Below are 15,233 nucleotides of genomic sequence, written 5' to 3' on the forward strand. Positions count from 1 at the left end.
GAATTTAATTGTCTTGGACTATATATGCAAAAATTACTAAAGGTTGTGATTTGGGGCAATAGGACTATTGGGCAGCACAGTGGCGCAATGATAGAGTTGCTGCTTTACAGCGGCAGACCAGGGTTTTGGTACTGTCTATATCAGCAAGTCAGGCAGCAATTGTGGGAAGAGAAACAGAGATAATGGTTCAGGTTGAATGTCCCTTGTCAGAACTGGAAAAGTGAGAAAATTAGTTGCTGGGAGAGTGGGAGAGGGATGCTGACTGGTGAATTTCATTGGCTCAATGAAACCCTCCTCTGCTTCCTCCCCTCACCCCTCCCTCTCCTCCTCCCTCTTCCCCTTCCCCCTCCCCTCCTCGATTACCTCACCATCCCTGTTTCTACCCCTATCCTCCATTCCCACTCATCCTCCAGCACTCCCTCCCCCTCCTCCTCACCCTCCCTCTTCTTTCCTCTCTCCTCCTCCCCTCCCCACTCCCTTCCTCACCTCTCCCTCCCTCTCCTTCCCCCTACCCTCAGTCACTCCCTCCCTCCAGAACCCCTCTCCCCGCCCTACCCTCCTCTCCCCTCCCTACCCGCTTCCTCTCCCTCTATCCCCTACCCCACTCCTCAGTCCCTCTTCTTTCCCCTCTCCTCCTCCTCTCCCCCACTCCCCTCACCCCTCCCTCCCTCTCCTGTCTACCCTCAGTCATTCCCTCCCTCCCTCCAGAACCCCTTTCCCCTCCATACCCTCCTCCTCTCCCTCTATCCCCCTGCTCCCCCACTCCTCACCCTTTATCTCTCTCCCCCACTCCCCACCTCCTCCCTATCCCATCCATCCACAATGAAAATCGCTATTTAAAAAAAAAAAATACGCAATGTTTTTTTTAAATGAAATTCTCAATGAAAATCGTGTTTTTTCTTTAAAATAACCTAAATACAACGTTAGGTTTTAATGAAAATGGAAGAATTTGATTAAAACTGAATTTTTTAAAGAATAAAATCAATGTCAATGAAAATTGACATTTAAAAAAAATTAAATTTGGGATCCCATTGTAACGCCATTGTGACGTCGAGCGTGGCTGACCGGCAGTGCAAGTGGAAAACTGCTTTTTGTAAAGTTTAAAATGTCAATAAATTGTAAAATATAACATCAATCTGAATGAAACTTGCTACAGCACATCACAGGACAATGATGAGTAAGGTGGGCCAAAATTGTAACGCTTTCCTGTACTGTTTTGGCAGAGTTTCAAGAACACGCACACAAACAAACAAACAAGATGAGAGTTTTAGTAATATATAATATAATATATAATATATGTAATATACTAGACTAAGTGGGACCAGTTGGGTCCCTGTCACACGGGAGGCTTGTTCCCCCCTAAACTTTGCAACTTTGTATGCAACTTAAATTCTTCTTAAACTTGAAATTTTAAACATAACAATTATGAATAACTTGTGAAATATAACATCAACCTGAACTAAAGTTTATAGGAACAACCACTGGACAAAGGTGCATAAGGTGGTGCAAATACTAGCGCTAGCTTGTACTCTTTTGGCATAGATACACACACACACACACACACACACACACACACACATTTAATAGTATATAGATACTAGCCCAAGTGGGACCCAAACCTGTCACATGGGAGGCCTGGTCTCCTAACGCAACCCGTTCCCCCAACGCAATATTCGACCACACACCCATAGTCCCCACGGGAGGCCTGGTCCCCCAACGCAACCTGTTCACCAATGTAAGATTCCACCACTCACATGTTCCCCCAACGTAACCCATTCCCACAATGGGTCCCTGTCACACAGAAGGTCTGCTCCCCCAATGTAACCTGTTTCCCCAACGCAATATTCCACCACTCACCCATTCCCCCAACATAACCCATTCCCCCAATGCAATATTCCACGAATCACCCATAGCCCCTCATCCTCCCTCTTTTTAAAAGTTTAAAAAAATGCAAGCACTTGCTGCCAGGAATTAAAAAACAAAATTAAAGCCCCGCCTCCTCCAGCACTTCCAGTTCCATTTCCCCTGCCCCCTCTGCCTCCTGTTCAAGCACTTGCTGCCAGGACTTTAAAAAAAATCCCAATTTCAATTCCACTTCCCCTGACTCTCCCAGCACTCCCTCCCCCTCCTGTTCAGCTTCAGTCTGCCAGGACTGAGTGTTCTATGATTGAAACATTGTTGCAAATGAGATACCATTGTCACGTCATAGATGTAACTGCCAGCACTGACGTGTTGAAGTGATTCTTTCTCAAAATGGGGTTTTGTAAACTTTTAACTGTCAATAATGTGAAATATAACATCAATCTGAACGAAACGTGACACAACCATAGGACAATGCTGAGTAAGGTGGTGCAAATATTTTAGCGCTATCGTGTACTGTTTTGGTGTAGTTCCAGGATCACATGGGCAAACACACATAGATAGAAACAAGAAGGTAGACAAAAATGCTGGAGAAACTCAGCAGGTGAGGCAGCATCTATGGAGCGAAGGATCCCATTGTGACGTCATAGCTGTCAGAATCTCCCAGCAGCTGCCAAGATATTGTTCACAAAGTGGGGTTTTGTAAATTTTTAAATGTCAATAACTTGTGAAATATAACATCAATCTGAATGAAACTTGACACAAATGATCACAGGCCAATGGTGAGTAAGGTGGTGCAAATATTTTAGCACTATTGTGTACTGTTTTGGCGGAGGTTCATGATCACACACATATAGACAGATAGAAACGAACAAGATGAGAGTTTTAGTGAGACAGACATCTTTCCTTTCTGGTATTCTATTCCATTCAGGGTAAAAAAAAACAAAATTATAATTGTTGTTGTAATACCGTGGGACTAATGATCTATGTAATAGATTAATGATATTGCTAATCAAATTTAAGCTAAGAAATCCAAGCTAAGAAATTAGATTTTACAACACATGTCTTTGAGGAGAATGAAATTTAAGGTTTCAAGTTTGCAATAAGATGGTGGAAGGGTGTGTTGTGACAAGGACATTGTGAAGATGTAAATTGACTGTTTGGATAAAAATTGAGTTTAATGTGGGGAAATGTGAGGTCATACACTTCAGTAAGAGGAATTGAGAGGAGAAAGACAATAATAAACAAAGCTTGGTTGCATTGCTCATTATATGCTAGGTTCTGGTTTGGAATGAGTGGATATACCTTTCTTGTAATCAGTCTTTGACTTGGTGTGATAGTTCAATAGCATACAATCAGTAGCATGCTCTCAGTAGCATGATAGAACTGCTGCAGAAGTGAGGTTCTGATGTTGACAGGCTAATTCACTTGCATGATGCCTGTGTTTTCGTACCAACTGCCCATTGAAGGAATAGAATCTCCGTATGCCATGAAAATGCCCAATTTCACTGAGTAAACTGTTCCTTCAAATTTGGGAAGGCTTTGTGGGGTTAGCTAATGCAACATTATACTGCCACCTGTGGGTATTATGTGCATCTACAGCAAAAGCCTGGAAAGAGCCAGTCAAATTAAAGATAACAGCTGTAGGCTGTACTGCGTCGATGTTATAGTTGGAATTGCACCATCAAGTAGATTTAAATGGTGATTTTGCATGTAAATGATTCTGAATGTGTGAGCAAAGAATTGCTCACTGAAGATCCTTGGCAGATATGGCTTCATGCTTTTAGAAGGAACTGCAGAAGCTGGAAAATCGAAAGTAGACAAACAGTTTGGCTTCATGCTTTTTTGACTTCTATTTCTGGAAGTTTTTCATTTTCTGTGTAGGTTTTCCACTAACCCTCACTTTCCAGAGAAAGGTCTTGGAAACCAGGCAAGTCTGCAAGCAAATAAATGTTTAAAAGAAAAAGAGTTGTTTTAAGCTTGTAACTAAACAGAAAACTCACAAGATGCCAGACAAATTGTTCTCTGTAGTCTATTGAAATTTTAGACCAGTGCAGGAATACTCCAGAATGAGGTGCATATGCACTAGCAGTTAGAAGAAATAACCCATCAACTGATCTGGAAGAAACTCACGATTCCTTTATATAGTTCTGGTGATGGCAGAGGGCAGAGAAGGTCAAGACAGGATGTTGCCAAATGTGTGCTTTATGAAGATAATGGTGCTGGCAGCAAATTAGTTATAGAATAATCATTGATGTTACAGATTATTTGCTATTCCAGCAGGTTAGATATATCTGTGAAAAGCTATTTATCATGATGGTGTCCTTGGCATTTACCATTATAATTTTAATGCATCCCACATGATATTTTTGAATATATACACAAAATGCTGGAGTAACTCAGCGGGACAGGCAGCATCTCTGGAGAGAAGGAATGGGTGGAGTTTCAGTTCGAGACCCTTCTCTCCAGAGATGCTGCCTGACCCACTGAGTTACGCCGGCATTTTTCTCCGGGGCTTTATTCTCCAGCGGGTGCCTGAAGGGGTGTTACCTTCATGGTGACTGACAGACGAAAAGACTAATTTGCAGATCTCACGATTTTATAAACCTTCATAACTTTTGTAATCTTCCACCGATCGGAACAAAACTTTGTGCCTTGGAGCAGAGGAGAACGGTGAGTAAGGTGGCGAAAAAATCCTAGCGATATACAGTACAGTTTGTGAGCAAATTTAAAAAAAAAAGCGAACTGGAAGTGGTCAAGATGAGAGTTTTAGTAATTGTATAGATGTTTAAAAAAAAGTACAGCAAAACACAGATAATCTGGCATTGGGTTGTATGGAAATCCTTCGTTCAGTATCTGGCTTACTCATTAGTCCAGAATGTGAGCCAGACTCCAGAGGGCTATATATAATCCTATAGATTAATCCGGCGGGGCGGGAGGGGGGTGTAACACGAGAAAGGCATTGTGAGGTCAGCAGCTGGGCAACCTTAATATTTAAAAAAAATGTTAGTTTGGTGATAAATTTGAGTAAATATCTCGGGAAATAATGGACCAAATTTATAGAGGATTGGATTTTTGAAATCATAAGGAAGATTTATACCAGAGGATGTAAACATTTCACTGTAATTGCAACGTCAGCAGCTGGGCAGCGGTCAGATGTAAAAAAAAGGTAAGATTGGTCAACAATTTTAATTAAAAAGTCGGCAAAATAATGTACCAAATGTACAGAGGAGTGGATTTCTAAAATCATAAGGAAAATCTCTACTGAAATATGTAGAAAATTTCCCGTTTCGACACCTGGTTTTCGAGGAGATACGTTTCACAGGCAAAATCACACACACACACACACACACACACACACACACACACACACACACACACACACACACACACACACACACTTCATGTAATTAATTAATGATCTGATTATTTTGATGTGGAATTTCTTTAGTATTTACGAATTTATAGTGACTTTGTTTTGAAGGTTGAGAGTCCTGTGAGAATTCCCAGACCCTCGTCCGCAAAAGGCCAAAGAAGGAAACCAAAATCAGGAGTTGAAGGTATTTGAATTTACCGTAACTACTTAAACTTGGCAAAAAAATCCTGTAATATCTAATATGTATATTTGATGCAAGAACCAACATTTCGCACACGATAAAAACAGAAAGTGCTGGCAGTATTCAGCAGGACAGGCAGCATGTGTGGAGAAATAGAGGCAGTTAATGTTTTGGTTTGAATCAGATATTCCATGCTTGATTTTGTTTCTTTTCTTGCACAGTAATTAAAACCTGCTTACCTTCTGCGTAAGGTGAACAAAAGAAAATCCTTAAAATCATCAATGAAACTATTTGTGTTTAGATAAGCAGATTAATTGAATATGCACTCTTATTTCTACTTCCTATTCTAAGATCAATAATTGCGGCAAAGATTTACATGCATCAAAATCTCTGGACTGTATTAGCTGCCCGTGCTCTCCTATTTGCCCGTGCTTGTTTTAGTTTTAGGTTTTTTAGTTTTAGAGACAGCGCGGTAACAGGCCCTTCGGCCCACCGCGTCCGAGCCAACCAGCGATCCCCACACATTAACACTATCCTACACACACTAGGGACAATTTACTCATACACCAAGCCAATTAATCTACATACCTGTACGTCTTGAGTGTGGGAGGAAAGCAAAGATCTTGGAGAAAACCCACGCGGTCACGGGGAGAACGTACAAACTCCGTACAGACAACACCCGTAGTCAGGATCGAACCCGGGTCTCCGGCGCTGTAAAGCAGAAACTCTACCACTGCACAACCGTGTCTGGCACGTTGGTGTGCATATTTAGTGGTTTGTAACCTAAAATAGCACAAATCAAATTTGTTTGGGTATTTAATGCTATATAAAATAAAATAGTACATCAATTTCTAAGAATATTGTTGACATAATATTTTCACTATCAAGAATATTTGACAATTTCACATGGGTATTTAGGTCACCTGGCATTTTGATGCTATTTTTAGATGAACAGCACTGCTGCTTTGCACCTCTTAGACACCTGCATTTGTTCCACACCTCGGGTGCTGTATGTGTGGAGTTTACATGTTTTTCTCATGACTGGGTTTTCCATGGATGTTCTAGTTTCCTCCTCCATCTCCAAGATGTGTTGATAGGTGGATTAATTGGCTACTGCCCCATGTGCAGGTGAGTGGTGCAGAAACAGAAGAATGAGAGAGAGCAGCTTACTAGGAAATAGTTGAAGGAATGTGTGTGAAGGCATAGCACTGGCAGCTGTCACAGACAGTGGGCTGAATGGGCTCATCCTACATCATGACAAACTATGAATAATTGTTTCATTATTGCTGCCAATTATTCACCAACTCTGCTGGGAATGTGTCACTTTCTATGTCTTTGTCTCATTTCTAACATTGGATTTTGACCTTCATATAATAGTTAGTAGGTATTACTTTGCAGTAAATCTTAAAACCACAACAGACTTTGTGGCCAAGTTTGCGGGTAATACGAAAATAGGTGGAGGGGCAGGTAGTGTAGAGAAAGCAGGGACTCTGCAGAAGGACTGATAGGTTGGGAGAGTGGATTGAGAAGAGGCAGATGGAATATAGTGTTGCAAAGTGTGGAGTCATGCATTTTGGTAGTAGGAATAAAGGAATAGTTTATTTTCTAAATAGGGAGAGAATCCAAAAATTGAATGTGCAAACGGATTTGGTAGTGCTGGTGCAGGATTCCCAAAATGTTAATCTTCAAGTTGAATTAGCAATAAAGAAACCAAATGCAATGCTAGCATTTATTCAGAGAGGGCTTGTATACAAAAACAGGGATGTAATGCTGAGACTCTATAAGGGGCTGGTCAGGCCGCATTTGGAATATTGTGAACAATTTTGGGCACCATATCGGAGGAAGGATGTGCTTGCTCTGCTGGAGAGGATTCAGAGAAGGTCTACAAGAATAATCCTAGGAATGAGTAAGTTAACATATGATGAACATTTGACGGCACTGGGCCTGTACTCGCTGGAGTTAAGAAGAATGGGGGGGACCTCATTAAAACTTACAGAATAGTGAAAGGCTTGGATGTTTCCACTAGTGGGAGAGTCTAGGAATAGAGATCATAGCCTCAGAATTAAAGGACGTTCTTTTAGGAAGGAGATGAAGAGGAATTTATTTTGTCAGAGAGTGATGAATCTGTGGAATTATTTGCCACAGAAGGCTGGTGGATATATTTAAGGTAGAGATAGATGGATGCTTGATTAGTACAGATGTCAGAGGTTATGGGGAGAAAGCAGGAGAATGGGGTTAGGATGGAGAGATAGATTAGTCATGATTGAATGGCAGATTAGACTTGATGGGCCGAATGGCTTTATTCTGTTCATGATCTTAAGATAGGTGAATACAAATAAGAGGGGGGATTTTATTGGTAGATAGGTGGAGTAAGTAAGTGACAAAGACTAGAGATGAAAAGGAGACAAATGGGCGTTAGATAAGGTGCGATAAGCAGTAAAATGTAAAGTCATAGGAAGGGATGTTGGTAGAAGTGGACAGGGAGGGGGAAGAGGGGAGTAAAAGGGGAGGGAACTTAAAATTGGAGAATTCCATGTTCATACTGTTGGGTTGTAAATTGCCCAAGGGCAGTATGAGCTGCTGTTCCTCCAGTTTGTGTGGCCTTACTGTGCCTATGGAAGAGGCTCAGGACAAAAAGATCAGTATGGGAAGGGGAGTTAAAATGGTTAGCAAAAATGGTGGCCTTGTCTCTTTTGGTCTCACTGATGTGAAGAAGGCCACATTGTGAGCACTGGATATTGGATGAGATTAGAAGAGGTGCGTGTGACCGCCCCCAACCCCCATCCCTTGTCAGGCTTTTTCCTGCTCCCACCTCTTTTCCAGTTTTCTTCCTCTTGCCTCAACTAGTCTGAAGAAGGGTACTGACCCAAACTCTTGCCTATCCAATCCCTCCACTGATGCTAGATCCAAGAATCCAACATCTATAGTTCCTGGTGTCTCTTTCTTAGAAATTGGCCTTATTTATCCAATACCTTTCCCTCCCAGCAACAATGCAATGCTATTTTTAATCCATTTTATTTCAATGCATATAGGTACCTTCATCTGCTTCTGCCCAGGTTTACAACACAAACAGAGCAAGATGTTGTTCGCTAGATGTTTAAATTGTTGATTGTAATTTTGATGTTAAAGTTATATATATTTTAAAAGAACTTGTAATGCTAATATATTCTTCTTGCATTGCCAGAGGAAGGGAAAGAATCTAAAACATCACTTAGTCAGCAAGAGGTATTAGAACAGAAGTCGGGGAAAGAATCCAAAGTAACTAAGCTAGGTAAGATCGAAGGGTCAAATGGAATAGACTTTGAGTAACAAGATGCAGAAAGCTGCTAATATTATTTTACAGATACTATTTTGAAGCACTTTATTATTTTATTAAATGTTTTTTTTGTTAAATTGCATTTGCCTCTTATTTTAAATCTATTAAAAAACAAACAAACTAAAGCATAGGTTTGAATATATGGTGTGGGAGGGCGGGGACAATCTGGGAGAAATGTGGTTGATTTGCTATGAAAAATATATTGCATCTTTGTTTTAACATTCATAGTCATACAGTGGAGAAATAGGCTCTATACCCCAACGCCTATGACGACCAAGATGCCCTATCTACACCAGTCCCACCTGCCTGCATTTGGCCCATATCCCTCTCAACCTTTCCTATCCATGTACCTGCCCAAATGTCTTTTAAATATTGTTACAGTACCTGCCTCAACTACCTCTTCTGGCAGCTCGTTCTACATCCCCATGACCCTCTGTATGGAAAAAGTTGCCCCTCAGGTTCCTATTAAATCTTTCCTACCTCACCATAAACCTATGTCCTCTGGTTCTCAATTGCCCTACTGTGGGCAAGAGACTCTTTACCCAATCTATTCCTCTCATGATTTTGTACATCTCTAAAAGATCACCCCTCGTTCCCCTCTGCTCCAACAAATAGTCCTAGCCTGCTCAACCTCTCCTTATAGCTCACCTTCAGTCACTTGGATTTCCCAATTTCCTAAGAGTAGATCAAGCTTTGACCCCTCCCCTCCACTGAACATATTTGGCAAATTCCACCTCGTCTAAGCCTTGGCATTATGACAGTCAAGTCTATATTGGGAAAGTTGAAATCCCCTACTTTGACAACCTTGTTAGTCTTGCAGCTGCTTGCAATCTCCTAGCTTACTTGCTCTTCTAATTCCCATTGACTAATAGGGGGCCTATAGTACATTCTTAACAAGGTTATCATCCATTTATATTTCTCAGCTCCACCCATAGAGCCTCACTGATGAACCTGTAATGCCATCTCAGACCACTGCTGTGACATTATCTTTAATCGGAAAAAAAACACTCCCTTCTCTTTTACCCCCACTCCTGTCTCTCCTATAGCTCTTGTGCCATGGAACATTAAGCTGCCAATCCTATTCCTCTCTTCGGCAGGTTCCCGCAATGCTGCATTGTCCCATTCACATGTACCAATTGACACCCTGAATTCATCTGCCTTACTCGTCGGGACTCTCGCATTAAAATATTTGCGATTCAAACCAACAGTGGTGCTTCCTCGCTCCCTGTCATGCTCCTGCCTATTCTATCCACTGAACTTTCATTCATCACTTTCCATCCCTACTTACAGCCTCTCACCTGCCTCAGTCCTTCATTAGATTCCTCCCCCCTACTGCCCTAGAAGAGATCCCAATGGTCCAAAAGTCTGTTTCTCACCCACCATCACTTCTACCAAGCATCCATCTATCCTATCCTTCGGGGTTGCACCCTCCTGAGTACATGGCACCGGAAGTAATTAATAGATCATTACCCTGGGGGTCCTGCTTTTTAACCTTAAGTCTAACTACTTATATTAATTTTGCAGGACCTCATCCATTTTCCTACATATGTCATTTGTACAAATATGCATAACAACATCTGGCTGCTCACCTTCCTCCTTGAGACTGCTTCAAGACATCCTGGACACTGGCATCAGGGAGGCAGTACACCATGCTGGAGTCTTGATTGCTGCCACAGAATCTCCTGTGTACCCCCCTAACCGACATCTCCTATTCATCTGGCTCTGCCTGAAATTATCCTTTCCCACTATCAGGACTACACTTCTTCCCACCCTGCTTTCTGTAAGGACTCCATCCCCTACTCCCAATTCCTCCGTCTACGCCGCATCTGCACCCAGGATGAGGTGTTCCACACCAGGGCATCGGAGATATCCTCATTCTTCAGGGAACGGGGGTTCCCCTCTTCTACTATAGATGAGGCTCTCACCAGGGTCCCTTCTATACCCAGTGACTCTGCTCTCACTCCCCATCCCCCCCACTCGTAACAAGGGCAGAGTCCCCCTTGTCCTCACCTTCAACCCCACCAACCGTCACATACAACAAATAATCCTCCGACATTTTCGCCACCTCCAACGTGATCCCACCACTTGCCACATCTTCCCATCTCCTCCCCTGTCTGCTTTCCGCAGAGAACGCTCTCTCAGTAACTCCCTGGTCAATTCGTCTCTTCCCACCCGAACCACCCCATCTCCGGGCACTTTCCCTTGCAACCGCAAGAAACGCTACACTTGTCGCTTCACCTCCCCTCTTGACTCCGTTCAAGGACCCAAGCAGTCTCTCCAGGTGCGGCAGAGGTTCACCTGCACCTCCTCCAACCTCATCTATTGCATCCGCTGCTCTAGATGTTAGCTGCTCTACATCGGTGAGACCAAGCGTAGGCTTGGCGATCGCTTCGCCGAACACCTCAGCTCGGTTCGCAATAACCAACCTGGCTCAACACTTCAACTCCCCCTCCCATTCCGAATCTGTCCTTTCTGTTCTGGGCCTCCTCCATGGCCAGAGTGAGGACCACCGTAAATTGGAGGAGCAGCACCTCATATTTCGCTTGGGCAGTTTGCACCCCAGCGGTATGAACATTGACTTCTCTAATTTCAGATAGTCCCTACTTTCTCCTCCCCTTCTCAACTCTCCCTCAGCCCACTAGCTCCTCCTCTTCCTTTCTTCTTCCCGACCCCTCCACCCTCACATCAGTCTGAAGAAGGGTTTCGACCCGAAATGTTGCCTATTTCCTTCGCTCCATAGATGCTGCCTCACCCGCTGAGTTTCTCCAGCATTTTTGTCTACCTTATCCTTTCCCACTGTGCCTCAGAGCCAGTCTCGGAGCCACGACCTTGACTACGGTTGCTGCTCACCTCTGACAGGTCACACCCCTCCCCAGCGGTATCCACAATGCTGTATGTATTTTGAAGGAGAATGGCCATAGGGATGTCCTGCAATCTCTGTCAACTCCCTTTCCTCATGATCACACACCCATTCTCTTCCTGTACGTTACGTGTAGTCACGTCTTTAGAACTTCTATCTATGAAGCTCTTGTTCTCCCAGATGATGCTGAGATCATACAGATGCTACTCCAGTTCACTAATACGACGACGTAAGAAGACGCACCTGGATATAAATAATTCCCATAGGTGTAGTTATCAGGGACACCAGCAGTTTCCCTGGGAAAACAGCACCATTCAACCTGCCATCACTACTGTACTAAAACTGAGAAGGAAAAAAAAGCACACCAATCACACACAACAAACAGCAGACTGTACCTTTACCTCTTGTCTTTCTTCACTCAGTCTCCTTATCTCAGACTCTGGAGCCAAAGCCTCACACATCTCAACACAGCACCTCTCCCAACACTGCCGCTCGCAATGGGCCACTCTGCTACACCTAGCATTTTAATTGGCTGCTAAATATGATCACAGAATATGATCACTTTACCTGGGTGTAGTGACATTTTTTTTCAATGTTTTTGATAAATTCAAATGAGCTCATTGCTCTACTATATTCATGGACTGAATAGATAATTTATCCTTGTGTGTGCTTCTGAAGTTATTTCACTTATATACTAAATTCTAAATGACTCAGCACTTTTTACTTGGCATTCTGAGTTGAAAGGAGCTTCCCATTATAATATTCTTTATTCCCTTTACAGATGTGTCTGATGTTGAAGGAGGTAAGTAATAACATTTCATTATTAACTTTGGAATTAAAAGATTAAAAACAGCTATCGGTTGCAACATCTCTGTACTGAGGCTTCTGCTGACAGTCAATGTAAATTTGTCAACCAATGAACCACAAAGCTTAAAGAATTGCTATCAGCTGTTATTTGGGAAGTAAACTACTTTAAACTACTACATGCTACTACTGCCAACCTTTGAATTCTTACATTGTTAGGCGCACAAGTAGTGGACAAAATGGAAGTCCCTCTCCATTAGTGCAAAGGTATTATAAAAAACACCTTGCATTTATGTAAGGTCACCAACAGAAAAATAGTTTACACCTTTAACTTGGAGAAAGTAAGAGGAGTTGAAAGAACTGTAGGCATGGGCATTTGCATGGGGCCCAGCTATGCCTGTTTTTTTGTCGGTTATGTCGAACAGTACTTATTCCTGGCTTACTCTGGCCCTATCCGGAAGTGGCGGCGCTGCCCAAGCAGCTGCGGCTCACCTGCAGCTGTCTGTCTGTCTTTTTTATTTTTTATTTTTTTTGTTTTCTTTTGCCCTGTTGTTTAGTTTATTTTGTTTATTTTAGTTGTGTATGTGGGGGGGGGGGGGGGGAGAAACTGTTTTTAGTCTCCTCCTTTGGGGGGGGATGCGACCTTTTCTTGTCGTATCTCCCGTCTCCGTCTCCGTCTGCACTGAGGCCTATCGCGGAGCTGGCGGCCTCTAACTGGGACCGACCTCGAGGCTCCGAGATAAATCAGAGCCAGGACTTACCAACTGGCCGACTTCGGGGCTGTGATGGCATTGCGATGGCGGCGACCCGACTTCGGAGTCTTGGAGGCTCAGCCGCGGGCCCAGTGGACGACAACGTCGGGAGCTCGCAGGTCCCAGGTTGGTGACCGGTTTTCTGGAGCTCCCGCAACGACAGCTTCATCCGCTGGACTGGAGGGTGGCAGCTTCGACCGCCCCGGGCCGCGGAGTTTGAACCAGCCGGTTCGCGGAGCTCGGATGCGGCCACTGGACTTACCATCACCCGGAGGGGGGCCCAACACCGAAAGCCTGGATTGCGTCAACGCAGAGGGAGACGGGTAGGGAAGAGACAGGGACTTTAAGACTTTTGCCTTCCATCACAGTGAGGAGGTGCCTGGTAGACACACTGTGGTGGATGTTAAACTGTGTTAAGTGTGTGTTTTGTTATTTTATTCTATGTTATGACTGCAAGGTATACAATTTCGTTCAGACTGAAATGCCTGAATGACCATAAAGGATACTTTTATACTTTATACTTTTTTTTCTTAATCCCCCAATTCTTTCCCTGCTATGTCAACGATTGCATCAGAGCTGCCTCCAGCACCCGTGCAGAACTCATGGACATTATTAATGTCAGCACTAAATTGCCATAATGATCTCCAATAGAGCACCAACATGTGGTTGCTTGCTCCTATGACTGTCTTGAATTGCTTCTCCCGCTGCTCACCATATGCTCTCTAGTGGGTTAGTTCAGATTCAGTTTTGAACTATGGGATCCGCTCTAAACTGATTTGATTTGATAATGCCAAGCAACATGCAGGCCTTCGTCCATATCATTTCTACCTACAGCAGCTGCATTCACAACAAGTTAATAGGTGAGTCCGTTTATTGATCCATAATATTGGAGCTCTCATCAGCTGGCCATTCTAGCACTTGGCTCCGTGTGTTCCGTGGCAACAATATTGTTGTGAAATATCTCCTTGACATGTCAAAAGATATTATAAATAAGAAAAAATGGGTAATTAGAGAGGAAATAGTGCCCCTCAGAAACCCAAGTGTTCCTTTCAGAAGTTAGCTTGATTGAAGTCATCAATGATGAACAGGGCATCAAGATTTGCTGCATCATGGGAGTTGAGGACTATGTATGATTTGTCCAAAAAATATATGTACACCGCAGACAAGATGGTAGAGATGAACTCATTTGGTAAGTAAAAGAGTTAGCATTTTATGATTGTTATGGATGCAAGAAAAAACTATTTAAACATGCAGCATAATTTATCCAACCTATGTAATATTTTAGCGGCATGTACTTGAGGGGAAAAAAATTCACTCAACATCTGAATTCTGCTCAGAAAAAAGGAAGACATTTACCCTGTTTTAATACTGTTTTTGCAGTATTTTTGTGCCTTCTCTGCTTATTAACAAAGTCCATATTAGAAATTCTAATCCCCACCAGAATTCTCACCAGGTAAAGTTCTGCACTGGGACTGGTAATGGTTCAAATTTGTATCGGCACTTGTTTTAAAAGAGACTAATGAAATCCTAGTTATAGAGGTAACCGCTGCTTTGTAAAATTACACCCTGCATTCAGTATAATCAGTCCAAAGGATAACAAATTTAGATCTATTTCAGTACAATCATAATTTATTTGAACAGGTCCCATCTTTGGAATATGATTGATTATTTTTTTCCTTGGCAGTTTAGCATATTTCAATAACTTATGTATTAATATTTGCAGATCCTGAAGCTGCCCAATATTCAATTGAGAAAAAACATGCAGCTGAGGTGAATGGAGAGGTTACAGATGAACTTTCTCTGCAAGCTGTTCAGAGGTTATTGTCTTTTAGTATACTTAAATGTTCACAACCAAAACTGATTGAGATTGCCATTCACAAGGCAATTTATTTGTGCTATCCAGTTAAATAGTCATTTACTGTGTGAATCGCACTGAAGGCTGATAATTTCTTAAACAGCAAACGAATACCTCGACCAGGCAGTGCAAGGCCAGCGCCTCCCAGAGTGAAGAAGCAAGAAAGTACCGACTCTCCCCCAGAAAGGTGCTTCTTCTTTTATAATTAATATATGTTTAGTGCCCCTGA

General features: G+C 42.7%; 1 protein-coding gene across 2 annotated transcripts in view; it reads left to right on the forward strand.

The window, feature by feature from the left end:
* traf3ip1 (TRAF3 interacting protein 1) overlaps positions 1-15,233 on the forward strand; it is a 76,087-nt gene that overhangs the window by 29,296 nt on the left and 31,558 nt on the right. For both annotated transcript variants that reach the window (XM_033024519.1, XM_033024520.1), the window contains 5 exons: positions 5,345-5,420; positions 8,602-8,688; positions 12,375-12,395; positions 14,873-14,966; positions 15,108-15,191. In XM_033024519.1, the coding sequence (XP_032880410.1) occupies positions 5,345-5,420; positions 8,602-8,688; positions 12,375-12,395; positions 14,873-14,966; positions 15,108-15,191 (362 nt within the window). The remainder of the gene's footprint in view (positions 1-5,344; positions 5,421-8,601; positions 8,689-12,374; positions 12,396-14,872; positions 14,967-15,107; positions 15,192-15,233) is intronic.

Source organism: Amblyraja radiata, chromosome 7 (genome assembly GCF_010909765.2).
Source record: "Amblyraja radiata isolate CabotCenter1 chromosome 7, sAmbRad1.1.pri, whole genome shotgun sequence".
NCBI lineage: Eukaryota > Metazoa > Chordata > Chondrichthyes > Rajiformes > Rajidae > Amblyraja > Amblyraja radiata.